This window comes from Hippoglossus stenolepis, chromosome 17 (assembly GCF_022539355.2).
Source record: "Hippoglossus stenolepis isolate QCI-W04-F060 chromosome 17, HSTE1.2, whole genome shotgun sequence".
NCBI classification, from domain to species: Eukaryota; Metazoa; Chordata; class Actinopteri; order Pleuronectiformes; family Pleuronectidae; genus Hippoglossus; species Hippoglossus stenolepis.
In genome coordinates, this window is record NC_061499.1 from 5225827 (window position 1) to 5250044 (window position 24218).

General features: G+C 44.4%; 1 protein-coding gene across 1 annotated transcript in view; it reads left to right on the plus strand.

Annotated features, from left to right (window-relative positions):
• The window catches only part of LOC118125153 (ephrin type-A receptor 7), a 136327-nt gene that overhangs the window by 96784 nt on the left and 15325 nt on the right, over positions 1-24218 (plus strand). The window contains exons 6-9 of the mRNA XM_035183528.2: positions 9903-10027; positions 11810-12089; positions 13355-13463; positions 21551-21606. Of these exons, the coding sequence (XP_035039419.1) occupies positions 9903-10027; positions 11810-12089; positions 13355-13463; positions 21551-21606 (570 nt within the window). The remainder of the gene's footprint in view (positions 1-9902; positions 10028-11809; positions 12090-13354; positions 13464-21550; positions 21607-24218) is intronic.

Genomic DNA, 24218 nt, shown 5'->3' on the forward strand with positions numbered 1-24218 from the left:
ACGGATGGGGCTTTATCAGGACTCGCCAGGCCACCCAGAGGAAGGAGGGAGGTTTGCATGGTGTGTCAAGGATGGATGGATGGATAAAAGGGAAGAGGGAGTGGGCGATAGAAACATGGCTGGGATTGCGTGAGGAGATGGGGCGTGGGGCGGGTAAATGGGGGATCAATTTTGCCCAGGGCTCATGGGGCCCCTTATCCAGCTGTGGATTAGGAATGCATACATAGATGAGTGCGTGTGTGTGTGTGTGCGCTGAGTGCGGCACGCCATGCGTGTGTGACAGCACTTTGACTTATGCTTGCATGCCATACGATGTGTGCATTGCTTCACGCTTGATTGTGTATATGTGCAAGAAAGGCTGCAATAAGGACATGTTGCCTTGACATTGTTCCATTTTCTTTACGTTTTCCTGTGTGTGTTTTAGTGTGTTTGTGCGTGTGTGTGTGGACACACTTGGGTTGAATGTCTTTGCCCCCAGTAGTCGATCCAAAGCCCTTTAGCAGAGGCAGGGGAGACGAGGGGGATGCAGGAAGGCTGTGCAGAGGCAGCGGAGGTGCAGGTCAGGGAGGAGGAGGGATTGGCATTTCAATATCCTGAGAGGATTACTGGCCGGGCTTTAGATGGCTGGTCCCTGTAGAGTTACATGGGCCTGAGAGATGGGAGAATAAAGGGAGGAGAGGAGAGAGGGATGAATATAGAAGTGGAGGGATGGGGGAGAGGTTAGAGATGCAGCATTTTGAGCAAAGTGCCTCGTGGGTGCATGAGGAGTGAAGAAGCCCAAATTTACATGGGTTTCCTCGAGAATGATGGAGCATGGAGGAGAAACTTTTTGTGTGTGTGAAGTATCTGGAGTTACCTGGTGCTTTAAACAAATCCAGTACGGGAGAGAAGTGAATATGAACTGTACCGTACACGTTCCTGGAGATGAGAGGAGGACATAAAGGTGTAGAGATTAAAGAGGCAGAACTGGAGAGGGAGCTGCAAAGAGTAGAGAGAGTAAAGGGAAAGGTGAGACTCACCACAGGATGTAGACGGTGTAAGAACACAGGAGAATGAAGCTGTTGCAGGAGTCAGAGATTTGAGGGAATGTGTGAAGTAAGGTCAAAAGGAAAGAGAACAAATGGTAGTCAGTAGAGCGCGTTCCTCCGCCAAGGCCCAGCAGTTCCCTGAAATTCAATCAAGCTGTAGAAAATCTCACACACACTCAGAATACGTTCCCTAAATTTAAGAGCTATGAACTATTCCTTGGGAAAAATGTGAAAATCTTGAAAAATGCCCTAACCTCACAACATTAAAGAAACTATAATACATTTAAATAATAAACTTCTACAATAAATAACTACAAACAAAAACAACCAAACTTATAGAACTTGAATTATTAAAATATATATTAAATATGTTTTTACTTTTGTATGTATATTTTTGTGTATACCATTTTTTATATTGGCACATATCAGCAAACAAACACTCCATATCAATGTCAACTTTATTTATAAAAATCGAACAGCAATACGCAAGGTGACATCATCATTCTACATCTCAACTTCAGAGTCACAGAAGAACATTTTCATTCAGCCGCTGTCAGCAGGTTAAGTAGTTACTCTGGACCGGCAGTTTAATGTAGTGTAAATGTGAAAAGTGCTCGTTTGAATGATGAAGGGAGATGAGAGCGAACACAAAACTGGAGGTGGAGTTGTCTCTGACTCATCCTCCAGAACCTTGTAATTCTCTAAGAACTCTGGAGTTCACATTTCAGCTTCACTCTTTGAATATTTATAGGTTTGACTCTGAATTAATTTGGGAACTCAACTTCCCCGGCAATGTGACAGAAAAAAAAACAAACTGTCAGGTGATGTTTATTCTTCCCTCCACCGAATGAATGCTTCTCATCTGTCTAAGTACAAAACTGCCACTTTGTCGTCTTGTTCCCATTTGCCCTCTCTTCATCTTCTTCACCTTCTCATCCCCCCACCTCCACTCCTCCACTCCTCTGCATGGAGGCGTCTGGATCCTCTCTTTTTTTTTTTTTGCCTCCTTAATTAGAAGTGATGGGAAGGTGCAGGCTTCAGCAGGCACCAAATGAATAGAGTCATCAAGCTACTTTTCGGGACTATAGCCCAGCCACTTAAGACGCTTTGTCACCCTGTGATGGAAATTTTAATTGCCTACCTCTTGGCTTATAATTGGAGTCTATGAAGAGGTTTCTTCGGGCCTTGGGTGTCTGTGCTCTGGGTTTACAGGCGGTTTCTCGTTGTTGGGGGAATTCTGGTGTTGACTTATGAACAAAAACAAAGCTCGGAGGTGGCGGATGGCACACGGCAATGTCATCCTCATAATCGCAGTATTATACAGGGCTCCAGAGCCGTTCGCTGCACATCTTTAGCCAGATCTTCCCTCAGGAGGGGAGATAAACAGGTGAAAACACAAACTCTTATTGCCGCTACGAGACCACAAAGAGAAGTTCAGACTTCAAAATGTCTCATTTACTCCGTCTGATACTCGGTGAGGTCTGTGTCTCGCCGCGCTGGAGAGAGCTTTGCCGTGTTTGGATGTGGATGACATCTTTGTTTTTGTGTTTTTGTGGGATGAAGTGAGTTGTGTGCAGATGCAGCTGTCTCTCTGAATGACAGTGTGCTGCTCTGATGTAACAGTGGGTGGGTGACAGACAGTTCAACTCATCAGACCAATGTTGCACAAGCACACACACACACACACAACTTTGTTTCTTTCTCTGCACCATGTTTACTTTTCATACCAGCATCTTAAAAAACAACATATACAGTGTATTTTTACCTTATACTTTTCTCAACAGCCTGATCATAGTGTGTCTTATCTATTCTTTACTTTATCCCTGTTCCAGGTCTGAACGTCCTCAATGTGGCGACGTTCTCTTTGCTGCGTGAACACAAATCCATTCTGAGCCTCTGGGCTGAAAGATGAATCAAACGTGTTTTTGACGCTTCTCAGTGCCCAGACGTTGTTTTGTTTCCACCGAGCAGCACATTGTGACACTGATACTTTCCTAAATTTGCTAAAAACCTTAATTCAAAGCACAAGCTGCATGAGATTCATTGTGTGGATCTTGTCCACGTGAGACTGAACTCTCAACATGTTCAACTGCACTTGAACTGTGTCACTCGTAAAGGAAAGTGGATATTTAGGTGTGTGTGTGTCAGGCTGCATTGCCTTTTCTCTTCAGCTCCACCAGGGCCGACAGAGCTTTCTTCACCTTCTCAGCCAAACTCCTGCAGCAGGCTTGGGTCAGCCACTCTGTGTGTGTGTGTGTGTGTGTGTGTGTGTGTGTGTGTGTGTGTGTGTTGCCTGTGTGTGTTTTTCATTTGTTAGCGGCTCCAGACGGAGGCTGTCTGGCTTAGTGGACGTGTCCTGATCAGACCATGTCTTTGCCTTTAGGCTGAAGCACACTGGGCCAGGAGAGAACTCCGAATCAGTCGGGGTGCAGCTGTCAAGAGCAGTTTAAGCAAGTCAGCCCAGAAATCACCTCTTCCCCTGGAAGGAGCATGAGATCCTAGTTTTTAGCAGATTTGTAAGCTCATTGAAGGCTGAGCCAAGATGTTATAGTGGGTTTATGACTTATAGCAGAAATACAACAGCTTTTCTTTTTCTGGATCAGAAAAACCTGAATAACGTCAATTTATTATCACTCTTAAATTGTATTTCTACATTGTTAAGGTGCAAGATTGCTTCACCAAGTCATTGCATGCTTTTAACCGGGGTTCGGTAACAGTTGTATGATTTTGATCAGGCACTTTATTTTGAATAAAATCCGACAGAGAGATTCTCTTTTTCCCACTTGCATGTTCACTGGCTGTTCTGGGTCTTTTTCTCTCGCCCTCCCACATGCATGCACACGCTCAGACACAAAGCAAGCATGCAGAGTTTAGATGGAAATGTGCCTCACTCAGGTGTCTCTCCCTGACTATTCCTCCGCCTCGCAGATAAAAATATCCGTGTGTGTGTGTATATCATTCCCTCTAAACACCACCCCCTCCCCTTTTCTTCCCATACCAATCTGAATGATAATAACCACAGATAATACCTGTCTCCGACTCCATCTGCTCACCTCACCTCTGAAGCTGGATCCTGGATCATATCAGCTTTTCCTTTTCCTTCACTCCTACTGTTGCACTTCCATTTTCTCCTGCTAATTGTGTGTGTCTGTGTATGTGTGTGTATATTCAGGATGAGGCGTGCAGGTGGTTGCACGCTGACACTTTGCCAGATAGCGCTCCACTGCTGGGGCAGGCTGATGGCCACCGATTAAAACAGCAAGAACCTCAGCAAGATAATGAGGGAAGAGCTGCTCGTATATACAACATCATTAGATTAGGATGCAGCAGAGGGGTGTGCAGACATATTTGAAGATGCTCACACGTGCCAGCTCGCTTTGGTCGGCCACCGTAGAATTTTTCAGATCTTGCAGGGATTCGTTACCTCAAGTAAATTATACAAAATCAAACTTGAATACTTCAGTAGGATGGTTTAAAGCAAATAATAGTGCATCTTAGTTTCATTGTCCACACAATTTCACTTTGCTTCTTTGCTATTAAATGTGTTTTTCTTTGCTTGGAAAAAGGTTGAACTGTGAACTGACGGCTGGATGTAGTTGTGTAATTCTTACATCAGACAGCTGCTGAACCTGTGCTCGGTGCTTTCTAATCGAGTCGGTACAAGGAATGCATTTGTTTAAGGTTAGAGTCTGATGCTGTCTGATGATTCTCCACACAAATGATTCTCAAGAGTGCAGCAGTGGGTTCTGGGTCTCTGCAGTAGATGCATTGGTCTGGTGCTCAGTTTTCTGATGAGCTTTTTGTATTAGGGTTAGTGAAAGAAGGAGAGAAAACTTTCCCAACTACTTGCTCATCGGAAACTTTGATGACTTTATTGAAGACGTGCACCCTCCACTGGGAGTTTGGAAACCACTGACATGAAAGCTTGTGGCAGTAGGTGCATGAAAACCCCCCGGGGACAGTCCAACCAGAAGAAACTAAATGTTCCCCCTCCTCTGCCGTCAGTCACATAAATCGCTCCACCATCCGTTTAACCCCAGGTAGACGCCAGGGGTGTTGCACCCGGAGGGAACAGCACGCTGGCTTCCTATTAACCCTTCCAAGATGAGCAGGCCTGATAGATGCATCTCTCTCAATCATCCCTTTCTCATCCACACACGCTCGTCTTTCCATTCTGCGTGCACTCACTCCCTCTTTTTAATATGCATGAGCGTGTTAGTTGCACACAGCGGAGAGTGTAGAACACCCAGACAAGATGGATGTCATCTCAGCAGAAGCACAAACAGGCCTGTGGGGAACAGCCGATTCCCCCGAGAACAGACATGGAGACGGAGCCGACTCGGGTAAAGGGAGAGATGAGGAGATTGAGACAGGGTTAGAGAGTTTCCAGAGCGAGGGACGCGTGGAAGTGAGGAAGAGGAGGACTGACTGTGGGACGTTCAGCCAGGCTTGTGGTGTCGCCCCCTGGGGAGAACAACTCCTCTGCCTGCCTCCTTTGATAACAAAACTGAGATGCCGGTTGCACCTCGGCTGCCTCTGTACACAAGTGCCCAGAAGAGCAGCTGCCATTTTGGGCCAAAATCCTTTTCAGAGATCAACCTGCCATGGAGACCCGAGCATATAGGGACACCACATGACCCCCAGCGTCTTTTTTCGGACACTGAAAAACAGGGACATGCTTTTCAATTCAGCCTTTTGGTTTGTAAAAGTAAGTCTGTATATTATATGGCTATAAAAAAGCAACATGTTATTACTGCAGCTGTTTTCAGACATGAACTGGGGGTCTGGACATATTCTGGAGTTTGCCTTTCACATAGATGAAGATCGGAGCAGGAGATCTTTTCTTTTTTCATCCTGCAATATTTGTTTTCATCCGGTTTCACATCCGTCACTTGTTAGAAATGTCATCCACACACACCCTCTCGCTCGCTGTGAGTTTTCTGGCCGTTTTACTGCCTAATTCTCACGTGGGCTCACGGAGATATCAGCAGGGGACCGGCAGGAAGAGTTCTGGAAACTGTGCAGACGTTGGTGCTTGTCTGAAAGTAGTTTTGTACACAAGGGAAGAAGCCTGTCCTTGTACTTGCCAGTGTTGTGTAGGCATTTTTTGACGTCCCCTGTCCTGGTCATGATTTCAAAGAATCCGGTAACTGTTCCTCCAAAGTAAAGGACGGCAAAATACTCAATTAGTGCACCACAAGATAGATAATGTTCATGTTTTTCTTTATATATTAACAAAAAAGGAACCTTCTGACGAGTTACAGTATCTTGAATATACTTAAAATAGATTTTATATTAGTCAAATGTCCCAGGAGTGGAGAAATGTACCAACATTGCACAAAAATTGGGTCTCAGCCCGAGCTCGTACTCGTGTGCTGCCTCTTTGCCATTTCGTGCCAACTTCCATCCATCCCACTTCCTGATGCCTCACATTCCACTCTCATCACACTGTCCCTTTGAAGTTTATTGACCATTATCTGTATCAGTGGCTGGAATGTGGTGCCGCGGCGCTTCCATACAGGATCTTATCAGCAGATGTATGTCTGTGTGATGAGAGCCTATCAGCGTGTCTGCCGGGTGATGAGGCTTTGAAAACATCTGCCGTGCACTTTCCCTGCAGGATTGGAGAGGCTTCCGTCACCTCTTCCCCACGACTTGAAGAAAATCATTGTGTGTGTGTGTGTGTTTGTGCGCTTTTGTGTGTTTGCTTCAGATGAATGTAAGAGGGCAAAAGCCATTTCAGTCTGCTGTCAACATTCATCATTGATTTCGTCCTCTCGAACACAGAGCCAGACCCAACACTACACTCCTGTGTGTGCAGAGTGTGTTGAAGTATCTGCACATGTGCCTGCTTGTGCAATGGAACATGTGTGAGTCTTGGAAACAATTAAATCCACTTAGCAATCATTGCTCAGTAGCTGTGTCCAAGCTATTCATTGACATACAGATGGGTTTTGAATTGGCCAATTCTGTGACGCTGTTTTCAGACATGAACTCAGGAAAATGGAACTCCAGTTTCTCTTTCACATGAACGCAGCAGGAGATTGTGTGGGTCAGCTGCGTTACGGCACCGGCCTCGGCTTCTATAACCAAAAGCTCTCGAGTCTCGTTATCTTTCCAAGTTGAAATCTTTATTGGTGTCTTCTACGTGAATGTCTCCTCTTTTTTCAATCCTGAGATATTTGTATGCTTTTTAGTTTTTTTCTGCTTCAACGCACCCACTCGTTCGCGGTGAATCCTCCGGACATTATTCCACTGTATTCAGTTTTTCCTTCGGGTAACTCTTGATATTGTCCAGAGCCTCTGATTTGGACATTTTGTGTTCTCACTTACAGCCCCTGCGGAAACATTTTCAGGAGATTAACCAGAGTTCAGTGCAGCTTATGTGAACATCTAAGACTATTAAAATCTCTACACAACAAAAGGTCCCTGAAAGATCCCATCTTCCTTGTGGCTTCTTGTTCCTAGAAGACATTTTATTGAAAGATAACAAAACACAGCAGCACACATCCGCCAGCAAATTCAAGTTCTGGGTCATGTTTCCTTTTATTTTTAATAATGTGCCAATTATTTAAAAGTTCCCTACAAAGGAAAGCAGCTGAGTGCTAAAGTGTCAGATAAGTTCACTTCCATTCGAATGTGAAAGTTTGATATTGAACTCTAAACCTGTATCATCAGCTCAGACGCTTCCTGTTTCTCCGTCGCAGGAGTTCGAGCCCACGTTTGTTATTTGTTGCCGAGGTGGATGCACCACGTCTGCACCGCAGCCTCGAGGTGATTATATGTGTGCACACCTGTTTCTGATGTGTCAGCCTGAGCCATGATGCGATCTGGAGTTTTATGCATAATTCAGCACGCAAGGAAGGAAAGAATAGCAAACAATAGCCTGCAGTTATGTGTGTGTGTGTGTGTGTGTGTGTGTGTGTGTGTGTGTGTGTGTGTGTGTGTGTGTGTGTGTGTGTGTGTGTGTGTGTGTGTGTGTGTGTGTGTGTGTGTGTGTGTGGAGAGCAGATTGACACTGTGTTCTTGGTTTAGTGCGTGCGACTGAACTTCTCTTTGTGTTGCGGCTGACGGAGGCTTTGACTGAGAAGAGTGCGTCCGTTCTTTCAATCTTAACGGTGACCTCACTCCCTGCCTCCGTTCTCTTTCCTCCGTTTCTTTTATCCTTAACAACCTTCCTGTCTAACTCGTGCAATTCATACTCTTGCTTTTTTCTCCTTTATGATCCGTGAAGGTAATTCTTTGACTTTCCAGAATGCTTGACTGCAACATTACCTCCATTGTTGTATAATAATTAATAACTGTACAGATTCATTGATAAGAATTTTATCTTCTCTTTATACTGTTAAAATATTTCTGCCTTTCTTTTTTACTGCTTCTCTCATTACAATGACTCGATGCCTCAAAGCAAAGTGTTCGAACTTAAAAAATACCGCTACATACTTTGAATATCCATGATTTGATTTTAAAGTCTTTCATATTAAATAGACATCAAATAAGTATCTTTTTATTAAATTAAATTTTAAAGGATTTTTTTTAAAGGAAAAAAAGAAATCTAATTTTAATATATATATTTATTTATTTTATTTCTTTTCCATGGGAAGTAATGTAAAATATTAATTAAAACACGCACCAAAACAGATGAATTGATGCTAAAAGGTCAGAGAGGAGATGAGCAGGAAGTGCAGGGAGAGAGCAAGAAAGAGGAGGCGTCACATGACCTGGGGACAGACAGGAGAAAGAGGATGTGCACATAAAGACACAGGAAATCTCTTTTAAATGAGGGACTTGAAGTAATGACAATAATAATTAAAGTACATAAAAAGTGGCAGAGACCAGCCCTCACACCCACGTGCCGCTAACCTTAATGGCCTCAGTGGCACCGCTCCTCACAAACGTAAAAGCCTTTTGACTAACCCCTTCATTTCTCAGTGTTTTTGAGTGACAATCCATTTTGCTACTTCGTTAAACGTGGAATAATTAGCACTCAAGCAGGAGTGGGTGGCGCTCGCTGATTATCATATGTGCTGCCTGTCGTTTGTTGACAGACGAACAAAGAAGCGGTCGTCCACCAGTAATGAAATTGTTTGCGGCGAGCGAGCGCCATTACGCTGAATCTAATTTGGAAAAAAGTTCAGCGCGCTGATAATTCGTCTTCTGTTTTCTTTCCCGTCGTGATCGATACGAGGTGGACGATCTGTCAGGATAAGTTTCACCGCCGCTCCCCGGGACCGAGTCAGAAAACTACTCGGAGAGAGAGACACACGGGGAGTTCGGGTGAAGAACATCTCCATCTGTTAGTCTAGTTAGTGTCGATGCGGACCTGTCAGTCAATCCATATCTGTATCGATCCATTTGTCCGCCCCAGTGTAACGACCCAGGCTCGGTTCGATGCCGCACTCAGACAAAGGGACATTCGCAGAGTTTGTCCATCAGTGGGGAATTTAATTAGCAGGTCCTCTGACACATTTCGGTTTCAATTAATCCATTACCTCAGTGTCCCACCTTCTTTTGTCTCCTTTCTGTCTCTCATCTCTGTATATTCGAGTTCCACTTCTCCATCTGTCCGTCTCTGCACTCAATCCAAATTCCTTTTGCTCCCTCACTTCACATCAGAGTCTAAAATATTCTGTATTTATACCATTGCTGCCTGTTCTCTGCCAAAATCCCCCTTTTATATGAAAATTCATCATGTAGGATTCCTGCCTTGACCTTTGCCTGCGCAGTCAAACTCTGTTTAAAGACTGGAAATACCGGAGAGTTGAGATGACTTCTGGTGTCCTTGAGGACAACGCCTGACGCTGTAGTATTTGCATCGGATGAGATTGGAATCCCCGAACTCATTTCTCCTCTTCTTCCTCTCTTTCTCTGCAGCGCGGTCTCTGATCAGCGAGCTGCGGGCGGAGAAGATCGAGCAGAAGAGCATAACTTTGGTGTGGAGGGAGCCGATCTACCCGAACAGCAGCCGCACCGAGTACGAGGTCAAGTACTACGAGAAGGTAACTTGCACACACTCAGATCCATTATCTTATGCCACTGATCCTTTTAACGGTCGCAGGGGCCTTAGCCAATCCCAGGTGACATTGGGCGTGAAGCAGCGTTCACCCTGGAAAGGTTGCCAGCGTATCACAGGCCCAATATGAGACAAACAACCAATCAATCCTCTAGTTTTCTGTTGATGTCCAGTCTCCATATTACTGCTCCTCTTCTTTTGCTTTTATGGAAAACTGTTCTAATTTCCATCGGCCTGATTCCGATCATTTAACATAGCACTTAGTCAGATTGTGTCAGATCGTGTGTTCCCCCCCCCCCGTCAACAGTCCTGGTCTTCACAGTAAATCTGTCATGCACGTAAACCACAGCTGTCACGCTTCTCCAGTCACATACGTTGCGTTCTCTGGCAACGCCACCTTTTTGTATTTGGCTGCGACGTAGTCTCGCCCAGTTTCACACCTCCCTCTCCTCTCTACGCTGCACCATATTTAACAAACCCCTGCTCCTTACTGCTTTTAGTAAAAAAGAAATAGGAACGATTTAGAGGGAGGTCACGGCCAAGGGAAAAACTTGAGAAAAGATAACAGGAGGTGAAAGAACGAGATGGCGGCGTGATAACAGAGGGAGATAAAAGGTTGGAGAGGGTATTAGGGACAGCTGTGGGGAAGATGACTCGGTGATAAGACGCTTGTAAGAGCACCGTGATGGAAATAAATGAATGAAGTTGCTTTGTGAGACTAGGGGGGGGGGGGAACAGCGGGAGAGACGGGAGATGAATGGAGAAAGTGTGAGGGACGGATGGAGAATAACTGAGACCGAGATGAGCAAGTTGTAGGAAAGCCATGAAATGAAAAGGCAATATAACGACACTCTCGCAGCCTATTACTGTGTAAAATATGGCTTCGCTTAGTCAGTGCACAGCCTTTTTTATTTTTTATTCCTTTCTCTTTTTATATAAGCTGCAGCTCCACAAGACGTCTCCACACGTTGAAGTTAATAAAGATCATTTGCTAGTCATCCAATAACACTTCAACATATGAGGCTGTTAATACGTGTTTAATCAGGGTCAACACATTGTTGCTGATGATAATAATGACTAACAATGCTACTGATTAATTCACAGTTTATTCATAGAGTGACATTAGAACATGTCGTCTGTTGTTTTTCTCCCAGTCGTCGTACAGAAGCTTCTGTTCTCTGCCTCAGTCAATCTGCTTTTTCTCAGACTCTCCACCTGCTTTATTCTCATTTGTTTTCTCATACATACAAAAAATGGGATTTAAAAAACAGTTGGCATTGCTTCTTTTAGTTAAATGCTTACACAACTATTCGCTATTCGAACATTTATTCAGACGTGGGGGGAAAGAGTTCATATTTGCTATATACGGGATATGAATGTAGGCACCTTATTCAACTGATTAGACTTTTATTCCTGTCTGGGTTTCTCATTATTTATTCCCTGAGCAGATTGACACAAATGTATTGAAAGCAGGTGAAAGAGGTAAAAACTTTTGTCTGACTCTTTGAAACTTCGTCTGACTCCTACAAAGTGCGCCAGGCTCCTTGAAACGCTCTCCCCTCTTTCTCGCTCTCTCTCTCTCGATAAATGAAACATTACCAAAGCCCTTGATTTGGTTACAGGATTGTGTCGCACGTCCTCCAGCATAACAAACTGTGCCTTGGGAACGAATGAGGCAGCTCTCACAAATGGATTCCACCTCCTCGTCTCACTTCTGCTTCTCTCTCTGTGTTTCCTCTGTCTCCCGTGTCACTTTCTGTCTGCGCAGGAACAAAAGGATCAGAGTTATTCTACCATGAAGACGGCCGCCACACGGATCAGTGTCAACAACCTCAAACCTGGCACCACATACGTCTTCCTCATCCGCCCTCTGTCCACGCCGGCCTCCTCCTCCCTGTCCTCCTCCCCGCTGTCGTCATCTTCGTCCTCCGCTTCCTCCTCCTCTACTTCCTCCTCTTCTTCATCATCCTCCTCCTCGTCATCCTCCCCGCCACCCATCGACTATGGGGCGTACAGCGCTCCCCTGGAGCTGCAGACACTTGGCGAGTGTAAGTACCCGTTTTACGCCTCCTCCCCCGTTCTCTGCTTTCTCCTCGCTCCCTCCTCTCGCCGCCGCCAAGCCAGATCGGGATGGGGGGTTAGTGTAGGCACCTGGCCAGCCCACACAATGAGGTGTGCTGCGAGTGTGAGCGAGACAGGAGGGGGGGATTTGACTGTGTCTGAGACTATGTGTGAAGATTCAAGATTTTAGCAGTAAGCTGTGAAATGGCTCCTCTTTGTGCGGGTGGATATAGTGTCGCCTGTGCCAGCTCACGTCTCAGTCTGGTTTTGTGTGTCTGTGTGCGTTTGCAAACCTTGTACTTGTCATGAGGTCTTAGTTTTGAACCTTTCATTTACACAAGAGATGAATTTGTTTTACACTGGGCTGCTTCACCATTTGACTCACTATCCTCTGCAGTCGGTCAAAGAGCAGCTCAAAACAAACAGTTGTTTATTATTCAGCAGTCGGGGTTGTGCACTTCTCTTGTGCTGCTTAAAGGTGAAAGGTCACATCTGCACATTTACTTTATTTCAGATGATGCATATTCAGTTTTCTGTTTCTGCCTCAGGGTAGATCAAGTGTCACGTAAACGATGACCTGACACTGACCGTACACAGAACACATCAAATTGTTTTAAATAATATTAACACGACATTATCACAAACCACAATCACTTGATTATCACATTGAGCTGTTGAGTGAATAATGTATAAGTTGAGTTGATTGAACCAAACTTTACAAGCTTGTTCACATTGTGATGGACGTTCTTATTATTATCATATATTATAGGTATATTACATTGTTACATGTATAGTTGTTTATTTGATATAATAGTCATTTATTGTTCAAGATTATATATATATAATTAAAGTGATTTTCTCTTTTAATTATATTTTGGGCATTTCCAGATATTCTGTTATTATTCCTTTTTAATTCCTTTTTTCAATTTAGTGAAGCAGGAGGTTTGTAAATATTTCAAACAATCTAATATTTGTGGGTCGAGTGAGAATATTAATGATGGGAAGGTTGTGGTTTGCTGAAATAGGAAAATCTCAGTTTACCCTCCACTCTAACCAAACACCCATCAAATGAATCTGGTCTTTAAGGTCATCGCCTTGTTATTTGCTCTCATCTCCGGCTCTTGTTCACACTTGATATGTCCTAATTGGATACACAACATGTGCGCTGCATGCTTGTGTGGTGAAGTTGTGTTGATGTGCACAAATAACCCATGCAACCAATGTAAGATGTGTGTTTTTTATCCGTTACCAGTGGCCCTGGCGTCCAGCGAACAGAACCCAGTGGTGATCATTGTTGTCGTGTCTGTGGCTGCCCTCATCATGCTGCTCTCCATGGGAGTGGGACTGCTCATCTGGAGGAGGTAGATATGGATACACACATGCATATATACATATATATATAATTCATTCACATCTTCCTGTAGCTCATCCTTTCACTCTCAGATGTTAATTCACAAACACGCACTGACATGTATACGTCTAAATCACATATTCATTCAACTGTGACACGCTGCCCCCGTTATAATTCAGTCTGCTCAGTGACAGAAGGATTTCCTCTCTGAAAGGAACGTGGAGTGACGGCAAGAGAATGGTAGAAATTAGACCATCACCGTTACCTCATCGTGGTTTAATCCGAAACATAAAGAAGTCGGCTTGATAATGGTTTCCATCTGCGCCGAGGGGGAAATGTTGGCAGGGTCATAACCAGCTTCTGATCATTTTATTTTGGAGGGGAGTTGGTACTTTTTTTCGGCGTCTAATTAGTTTTCACACAGAGACGTTGGAATTGTCAAACAGCAACTCGATGAGAGAGAGAGAGAGAGAGAGAGAGAGGTGAAAGCTGTGTCACATGGTTTATTCATACCCAGAGTTGGCTTCACCACTCGGGCATGTAAAGAGTTCAAAAGTCGTTTATACTTCACTGAACAGTTCAACATCATTATTTGACCAGATCTGAAGATGATTAAAGACGGCTAGTGGCAAACTGAGGTGAGCACAATCACACCCTGCCCTCGTTGTGTGATCTTTTTTACTTTGTGGTGTGCTGCTCAGTCCTAAAAGAAGTCTTTCTTTAAATTGTGTAAAGAGGCTTTATTTCTCCATTTTAAATAAAGCTGAAAGTGTGCGTCTGGTCGAAATACTCGGTCGGTTTGAAGTGCTAAAACTGAAGTGCTAGATTTGTTCTGTGGCCCTGAATCTTGAAAACAAACAGCCGTAAATTGAACTCATTGAAGTATTTAAAACCAGTTTAAACACACAACCCTGAACATTTAATAGTTTTGCGTGATTGATGGACATTGCTGCACGTAAGCCAGTTGCTAGAGTCGTGGATCACAGTCGTACGTCAGAAAGGTGCTTTAGCGTGACCAGTCAAACACTTTTCAAAAAGTTATAAAACATATAACTTGTTTTTTTATAACTTGCAGACCAGCATAGAAAATATAGTAAAACAGGACGATCAAGATTCATAATGATAATGAAGATCTATAACTCGCTCTCTCACCACACGCGTACATGTTCCCTCTGTCGCAGTCAGACCGACCATCAACTCTACAGCGATAAATCCCACCCACGTCAGCGGCCTGTTAAAACATCCAAAATACTTTACCATCCTCAGCAGACAGGCAGAATTTAGCATAAACTCCATAAAAGTTTGATTTCCTGTTTGAAGTCTTTCCATTTATCAAACAAGTTTTATTTGGAAATATATAAATATTTCACATCTGCACCGTCCATTCATGATACCTGAAAGCTTTATTTTTACATTTTCAAGTATCTGCAGAAAGGAAAATGAATTTGAATTTGGCGATTATGTTTCTAGCAGAGTTATGATACAGCTTCCCTCGTGTGTTTTAATGCATGTTTAACTGTCTTATTTGTTGTAGTGTCTATATGGTGCCACATCAACTGTATATCCTCAATGTTTTATTCAGCTGAGCAGATAAAAGGGGTAGAGTGCATTTCTGCTTCCCGTTCCAACCACTTTGCTCTTTGACTCCGGTCCAGCTCTATATTCTGCCAGCTCGCCTCACACACGCCCACACACACGCACACACACACACACACACACTCACACAATTCATACCATACACTCCATCACACATGCAGGCAAACGAGTAGAGAGCACATATCTACTCCCACACAGTTAACACTCATACACACATTTCCAGAATCACAATTCATCTGGCTGGCATTCAATTGATATCTATCCAGGGAGATTTGCTGCAGCACTGTGGAAACATTTGTTTGCATAGATTGTGTGCATTCTCACGTACTTCTCCCCCCCCCACACACACACACACACACACACACACACACACACACACACACAGATCTACATCGGTGCGTCCTCTCAGCCAGATAAAGTTCTTCAAGTACGACTACCCGTGTAAAGAAGGGACTGTGATAGGGAGACCACCAGACCGATTCCAGATACACACAAAACAGCACAATGACGCAGCCAATCAGGTGTGGAAATGGCTTCTATTCATTCACTGCAGCGCCACACAAGCTGGTGCTATCACTCACGCACCTGTAAAGGTATATGTGGGGATAGATGAACACAACAGCGCTGCAGCAGAAAAACACAATGTGCAAAAAAATGGGATTACTCTCACCAGACACGCACAAGTATTTGAATACATTTTTGCTTTCAGGAAAATCAGCATCCTCCCCTCGTGCGCAGCCTAGTAGGGAATAATAACGCTTATCTTTCCTCTTTTATTTCCATCATCGCATTCATTGCAAGTGGTCTCCATTGTTCATCCCTGCTGGACCATTAACTTGCTCTTTATGTTTTGCATAGAGACAAAAGAGGGAACGGCTTGATGCCTCAATTACTATGCTCTGGTGTTTGCAGAGACAGCCAGCTCCCGGCTACGGCTGCGGGGTCTCGGTGACATCGATCTGCTCGCTCGCACAGGCACATGCAAATGAGTCCCGCGGCACACAGACATGAAGGCACGGTTACAGGCGGCCGCAGGCACACATTTACATCTATGGATACACACTGGGATGTTTTGCACAGCACACTTGATCAGAAAATCTGGCCTCATTTATCACGTCTAATGTAAAGTGCGTGTCAGCAGTTGGGTGTGCCTTTAACGCCTGTAACACACACAGAACTTTCTATGCATGATTGGCAGCACAGCAGCACTTCAGTCCCGTTTTGCCGGATTTTTAGTGGTTGCTCAGTTGCAGGTTTTTAATTTCCTCCCACGGTTGGTGCGTCTCATCATTTTTACCTCTTTCTTTTCTTGTATGATGGTTTTTGTGTCTTTTTACTGAGAGTTTTAGTCGAATTGATAAAAATGAAAATAATTATTTGAGTTAAAAAGAAAAGTTTCCAAATTTGTAACCATTTTTACCATATTTGGATTGGAAATGACTTAAAAGATTGACTTATTTACAGAGTTGTGGCTGCATTCTTTTCTTTGGATCTCCTCAATGCTCAACTAAGAGTTGTTTTTTAGTCTCAGCATTAGATAAAGTTAATATAACACATTTCCAGACAACCTGGCTCTAGAAATTGGCTCCTCAGGTTAAAAGTTAGGGTGAATAGCATCTAAAACATCACGTAAGTAATGTCAAATTTTCATTTTCATGTTGTGTTAGACTTTATTCTGCTGTGATGTGGCATAGTTTTGCACGTCTCATGCTCCGGGTGTCTGAAGGCACCATGTTAGACTGCCGCTGCGTTTTCACGGTAAGATTCATATTACACTGACGCACTTGGAAGATGAACCATAACTCTCACTAAGAATAATGTGGGGAAGGAAAAAGAAAGGAGTGCTTTGTATTTTCCTCTCGCTTTAACCTAATCCTGACACATCACGTACAAACACACATGTGCACACACACACTCAGCCCATTGGTGCTTGACAGAGTTTGATTGAGCCAGACTTCCAGGGCATTGGCCGAACACACTCCAGGGAGCCCAGGCTTGACTGGTCAATGCAGTGGGATTGTTTACCCTTGACCGGCCTCACCAGCATGCATGTGTGCGCCTTACAGGATTGAGTGTGTGTGTGTACGTCTGTGTCTGGTAAGTGAGTTACGAGCCATCAGGAGATGGAGAGGGGATCAGGAAGAAGGGAGAAGTGGGTATTAAAGCGCTGCCATTTCATAAGGCTGCTGACTCTCAGGGACAAAAAGTGAGGGTTCCAAGGGGATTAAAGGAGAAACGGCCAAGTGAGAAGGTCTGGAGCACAGTGGTGAAGTTTCCCCGCGCGTCTTGTACAGATCAGTGAGCTCATGTCTCAGAAACCCCCCCCCGCCCACGCCCCAGCAACATCAGACCAAAACTTCTTTCATTTCAAATGTGATAGTTGTCATTCCGAAGGACTCTTGTCAGTTGTTGAACTATTCTAACATCTATTATTTATCAGATACAAATGAATAAATGATTAAATTATTTCTAAGCGTGGACCTGCTATCATCCTCAACCCAAAACTAAAAATAGAACTGTACCAAGAAAGGCCTTAGATTAAAAGAAGGGGGTCAAAATGCTGATGGAATCACTCGGCATGGAAGGAAACTAATTTGTCTCCAGTTCTCATAAGGTGGAGTCCCACTACTGGATGAAACTTATTGTGGCTAAAAGTTAAAGTGACTTCTTGAAATTACCTAATTTCCCATGTATTTTGCCCTATATAAGTCTGAGTTGGCCTAATTCCTCCGTGCCTCACTTTGCCTGTCAGCCACCAATCGGCTCCTACTCTCACCTATTATTCATGTTATTTCCATAACTGCACTTTATTTCAGAGGAGAGTTCAGATGTGGAGAGGATGAAGTCGGCTTCATTTACATGAGACGCATTACATTTTTACTTTTAAAGTTTTCTCCTGAAAACGCCAGCTAGTGGGTTTGAAAATGGCTGCACATAAGCAGGCCAACTGTTTCTGGACGTCATCTAAGGACAATTATTACCAAAGGTTCTTCAACTAACATAATGCGAGCTGTAGTTAATTATTCAAGAAGTCGGTGGTGCTCAAAGAAGATCTTTTACCTCACATGGTTTTAAAGATGGGGTCAATGTAACGTATGTCCTCTAAAAGATTTTGAGAGAGACGTATTTTCTTAGGCGTCTATCAATAAAAATGTAGAACTCCTCTACCTCGCCCTTTTTTCCAGAGAGTTAGACAGAGAAAATCTGCATTCATAATGAATTACACTAATTGCTAAATTTTGAAATGACAACGCCTAAAAAACTGAGATGACAATTTGTGCCAAAATTAACATTTGATCAGGCGGAGACGACTGTGACGGGACTTGGCCGCAATCGTCAGTGTTTTGGCATCAACGCGCTCCTCTCTGCCATCTGCTTCTTCTGAAGTGAGAAACTTCACATTTGGTGTAGAACTTCCAGTCAGAACCGTAAAACTGGAACCAAAAAAAACAATTAGCAACGTTCCTGGTTTTTCCGCAGCATCCAACACGTTCCAATGATTCCGGTGATTCAAATTTGAGAATCAATAAATCATAAAGTTGTGTTTACTGATCATGTTTTAAAAGTTCAGTGTGTAAGATTTAGGTGAAAGGGATCTTTTGGCAGAATATAAATTAATCTGTTTAATCTAAATTGTACAAATTGTTGTTTTCTTTACCCTAGAATGAGCCATTTATATTTAAATACTTTATATTTACATTTACTCTCTACGGAGGCCGCCATGTTTTTTTTACAGTGGCCCAGACTGGACAAAATAAACCTTTTTGAGTTATTATGGCAACTGAAGGTTTCCACAGGTTCTCCTTCATGTTTGGAAGTGGAGGGTGAGGTGAGGGGTATTCAGCTGCAACTTGCAACTTCACCACTAGATGTCACTAAATTCTACACACTGAACCTTTAAAGTCAATGAAAAGAGCCAGGATTGACGTTGGCCCCCCCCCTTGTTTTCTTCCCAGCAGCGTCTGCTCGAGCTCCTCCAATGTAACTCCTGCTAGTGTGGTGCTGCTCTCGACCTCCTTCTCCACTCTTCCTCCTCCTCCTCCTCTTCTTTCTCCTCTTCCTTCCTTCACACAGCTGATGCCCAGGTACACTGGCATGTCTGCACTCCCCTCCTCCACAACCCCCCTCACTCTTCTTTTTGTTTTTTTTTACCCCAGTTGTCTTGCCATCTCTCCTCCCGTGGTTTCCTTTCTCCTTTTTCCAGCTTTTTTTCTCAAACCAAGAGAATCATTATAAGATAAAACCAAGTCTCCTTCTTCTCTTTTTGTCAAGCTGTTTGGCCGAATTCCATTTTATACGCTGAGTTTCTCAATTCATACCCAACGAGAAGCAACCCCCCCCCAAAACGAGCTACTTTGCATCTGCCACTTCATTTTTGTCACATATGTGACATTTCCAAAGCAGTAATGGAAATGGTATGAAGTCATGGGACTTTGCCTTCGTGCAGCCCCGCCAATTATTCTTCCTTATTTCCTTATTTCCTTTCTCCATGGCTTAGTTTCCCCCCTCGTCTCCTTGCTTCATTCATATCACTCCATTTGTCTCCTTAAATTTGTTATTTCACTCCTCCTGCTTGACGCTTTGCTCATTTGCCTCTTGTCAGTCCCTTAACTCATCCTATGTCTTCGCTGCAGTTTTCCATCACTGCCTTGCTTCCTTAATCTGCAGCATCCGTTCGTATCCTGCACTCCACGCTACCATCCCTTCCTTCTTTCTCTCCTTGCTTCTTCCTGACCGTGTACTTTATGGGCTACGCTGTGTGCCTCTTCAACTGTTTCCCCTTCCGTGCATACCCTTCTGCCCAATTATCCTCTTACCCGTAACCTCATATTTCCCTGTCACTTCCTCTGCTTCTCCATCTCCCAGCTTCCTTACATTTATTCTCTGTGATTTATCTCCCGCTTTGCCCTCAACCCCTTTGCCATGTTCCCATTTGCTCCCTTACCTCTCCTTTCCCCTTACGCCTGTTGCATCTTGTTTCTCTTGGTACCACCATGCCCTCCGTCCCCATCTCCCTCCAGTTCCCTCCCTCTCTGCTGTGCTCCCTTATCTATTAATTCTCGTCTCCTCTCCCCTGTCTGGTATCTCCTGCCCTTAGGAGCTGTGCTGCATGTGTCTGCTGGTGTGTTTTGACAGACAGGGTCCTGACCTTGTCTCAGACCCTGCTGCTGCACAGGCTGTGGGATGTGTCAGCCTCACCCTTGATCACATCTCCCCGCGCAAACACTCACAGGGACATGCACATGCAAAATAACACAGTCCTGTAAACGCATGCACGCAGAATTTGCACGCGCACACGTCTGCACAAATGCCACACGCAAGTAGTCGCACGTGAAGAGGCGAAACGCGAGCGCCGGGCTGCACACGTTGGATGCGAGTCCGTCGGGCGCTCTGTGAACTCGCTCACAGCTTTGCACCGACTCTGTGTGAAGTGCTGATGTGTTCTGACATTCACATTAACACACGGCTCCCTGAGCAGATATGTTTCACTCTAACACACAAATGCAGACACACACACTCAGGTCTGCAGACACCTGCGTGATGGATTCTTCCATGTAGAATCTGTGCACCTCAGTTTCCTCAAGTCGTAACTTGGCTCGTAGCAATTGTCGCCTCTTTACAGGAATGGCGATGATTGAAATCCCTGAGAACCTGACAACCTGCCACTTGTCCCATGATGATATTAACATGTGTATAATATGTAAATCACATAAATGCTGCTGCAGAACCTTGTATTTTCATATTCTGTATATCATCTAGTTTATATTCAGAATATCTTCTATCAGCACCTTGTTTATTAGAAGAACCTTTGACGTAAAATAGATTTTACCATCAATACTTTCTTTACTTCCTTGGCTGTATTGCTCTTGTCTTGTTTTCTCATCCCTCTTATCCAAGAAACACAGAATATCTCTTCATCACTTGTTAATTTGACACTTGCAGTGTGTGTGTGTTCATATTTTCCTATGGATTGGGCCAATTTGAGCCTGAAAGACCCAAAGTTCTCTCATAAGCTCAAAAGCCGTCAGCAGTCGGATCCTCCTCTCTCCTGTCTCGACCCCCTGTGGTGACGGGGAATGAGAGATACCATTGTGTGCATGTACAGTATCTGGTGTGTGTGTGTGTGTGCACATGTGTCCACCTCCTCCATGAAAACCCCCATCATGGTGAAACAACAATAGCATATCTATTCCAGGCGGATCAGCGTGTGTGCCTGCGACTCGCCCGGTCGAATCAGGCAGGATTTCTACTTATTCAGCCTCAGATCCTTGTGTTGCTCATCAGTGCCGTCGCATCAGGGGCCTTTTCTCCGTGTCCTCTCCATCTCCATTGTCAATACTCCTGTCTTAGCGTGCTCTCATCTCACTTATTGTACATCCCGTATAACCTTCTACGTTGCAAGATAAACAGCGTCTGATGCTTGTTATTTGTTTGTGTCTGCCAGCTGAGATTTAAAAAAAACAAAACACTGAGTGATGCCGTCTTTATTTCTCTTTCCAGACAATGTGGCTACAGCAAAGCTTCTCAGGAGGGAGACGAGGAACTTTACTTCCAGTGTAAGTGACGACGCTGATCTCTATTAAATCCCAGATGTGTGTGTTTGTGTGTAAACTGTGTTTGTTCATGTTCAATCACTGCTCACAGGGGGCGAGGAACTATCAATACATGCTTTGTCTTCTCCTGTTCCCTGTGCACGAAGTCATGCGACACGCGTGTGCTTCGCAGATGACTTTTTGAGGCATTAGGCAGTGTCACGGCATTAATTCTTAATTCTGAGTGCATGCTTAGCCGGCTCTGAGCACACTGACACACTCCATTAGGTGGTGTGTGTGTGCGGCTGAGTTTGATGGAGAGAGATTGAAATCCAGAGGAGGGAAAGATAAAGACCTGAAGAAGGGGGGGAGGGGGAGAAGGAAAAAACGGGGAGTAAAAGTCAGGAAGCAGCAGCAGCAGCAGAGATCTCTCCTCCCAAAAGACCACGTTAAATGTCGTTGTTGCACACGATGTCGTACACGGTTGTAAATGCTGCTTTTTTTAAACTCCGCTCACAAAGCCCTCAATAGGCTTTTTGTTTGGCAGTGACAGAATGGAAGTAGTTTGACATATCTCTGCTTGTTTTGTGCGTGCCAGTGCTCCGCTAATATGGTGGATGAGTGTGCACGTGTGTGTGTGAGAGAGTGAGAGTGAGTGGGGGGGGATGGGGGTACATGCGTGTGCGTGCTCGTGCTCATTTGCGTTGTTTAATCTCCCAGCATGCTGAGCCCTCTGGAGAGGTTTGGAGCACTATGCCTGATGAATAATGAGCCAAAGCCATGCGGCTCGGAATTAAATCTGCCCAAACATAGACATGCCAACAGCTGACAAGCACGCAATATACATACAAATACACACACACACACAGACACACACACACAGACACACACACACGGACAGGTATTTTTGGCCTGTTTCTCAAACACATGAACAGACACAGTGACACTTCTTTTGTTCTCGTTATCCGCACACGCTCTCTGGAGTCCACTTCCTGTTCTGGGATGGTGAACTCGGTGCAACACACTCTCATTGGGCTGCAGGTCCACCTTGTCCGAGAACAGGAAATGTGTGTGTGAGTGTCATGTCCGCCTGGTTTTAAAAAAAAATCTCCTCCATCCATCTGTTCATCTGCCAAACTCTTCCAACACACTCCCCGGCCGTAGAGTAACACGGAGGGACACGGGAAGGGGGAGAACCAGCGGCTAAATGAGTGTGTGAGTAATAATGTAGAGGAATAAAGGAGAGGAAATGAGTGTGTGAGGAGTGGAGAGTGAGGAGGTGAGTTGGCAGGGAGGGAGAGACTCATCATAAGTGACACTGCTCAGAACATTAGTGTTATGTCGGAGTGAGTGACCTAGAAACGTACGGTGGGGGTGGGTGGGCGGAGGAGAGACTCATCCGCGGCGTCGGCTAACCGCGCAGTTTTAGAAAGCATCCCCAGTCAGACGGCAGAAATGTTTGGGGCTAAATATGCCCACCCTGTTGTCCAGTGGAGTGTGAATGTGCTTCAGTTTCCCCTCAATCGCTCGTGGCTGTGACACAGTTAACCCTGAAACTAATCAGCCACAGAGCCTGTGTGTGTGTGTGTGTGTGTGTCTGGTGTCTGTGTGTCTGTGTCTGTGTGTGTGTGGGTCAAATGTGTGACAACGATTGCAGACATTTATTGTTCATCTTCTGCGGCATGTGAGCGCCCCCTTCGTGTGTTTGTGTGTGTGTGTGTTTGTGTGTGTGTGTACGTACCGCACAGCTGGTTTTAAGCTACAGCATTTAAGTTTTAAAAAACCCTATTTGACAGAAAAGAGTCTTCGATCCTCCACTCAGCCCTGGCCCTGAATAGAAAAGGTTTCATTTGCCTCATAATTGTACTTTTGGCTTTATTTGTGTACTGGTGTGTGTGTGTGTGTGTGTGTGTGTGTGTGTGTGTGTGTGTGTGTGTGTGTGTGTGTGTGTGTGTGTGTTGGATCAATAAGCCGTTATGAGGCAGCCAGTATAGGATTCCTCAGGTCGATCTGGAGCCCTAATCACATTTCAGGGCCTCGGCCACGCTTTTGGGAAAACTCCCAGACGTTTTCCAGGAAGATTTCCAGTAAAGATAACGTGTAGTAACAAGGGTCAAAGGTCGTCTAATTGAAAGTTCTACCTCACTGGTTTAATAGTTATTGGCTGCCGGCTGGTTTATTTGGTGGTTGTTTGGCGTCTGGCAGTTGATAAAAGGAAACGGAGCTCGCTGAGAGGACGGCTGTTTGTTTTTGTTTGGTTGTGTACAGTCAAACAGTCGGGGGTCAATAACTCTCGCAGCTCGAAATGTAAGCTGAAGTTTCCAATTGTGTCTCATTAATGTCACAGTAGTGATTTTCTAAAAGTCCTCGGAAGAATTTAAGCAAATTAGGCAAAGTAACCTTTTTTTTTTGTTCGTGGAGTGGATTGGAATAATTCAGTGTGAATTATAGCCTCTGTTTTCAAGGAGACATAATAAACTTTAGCTCTAAACTGGAAACCAAGGCTGAGGTATGGGTTGGAGACGAACCCATTATATTTCGGTGCAGTCCTGAAACCCAAAGGATGTTTTTGACATTTTCACAGATTTCCTTGGGTATAATTCACTGAAAAAGCATCATATGTTTCCTTTAACTTC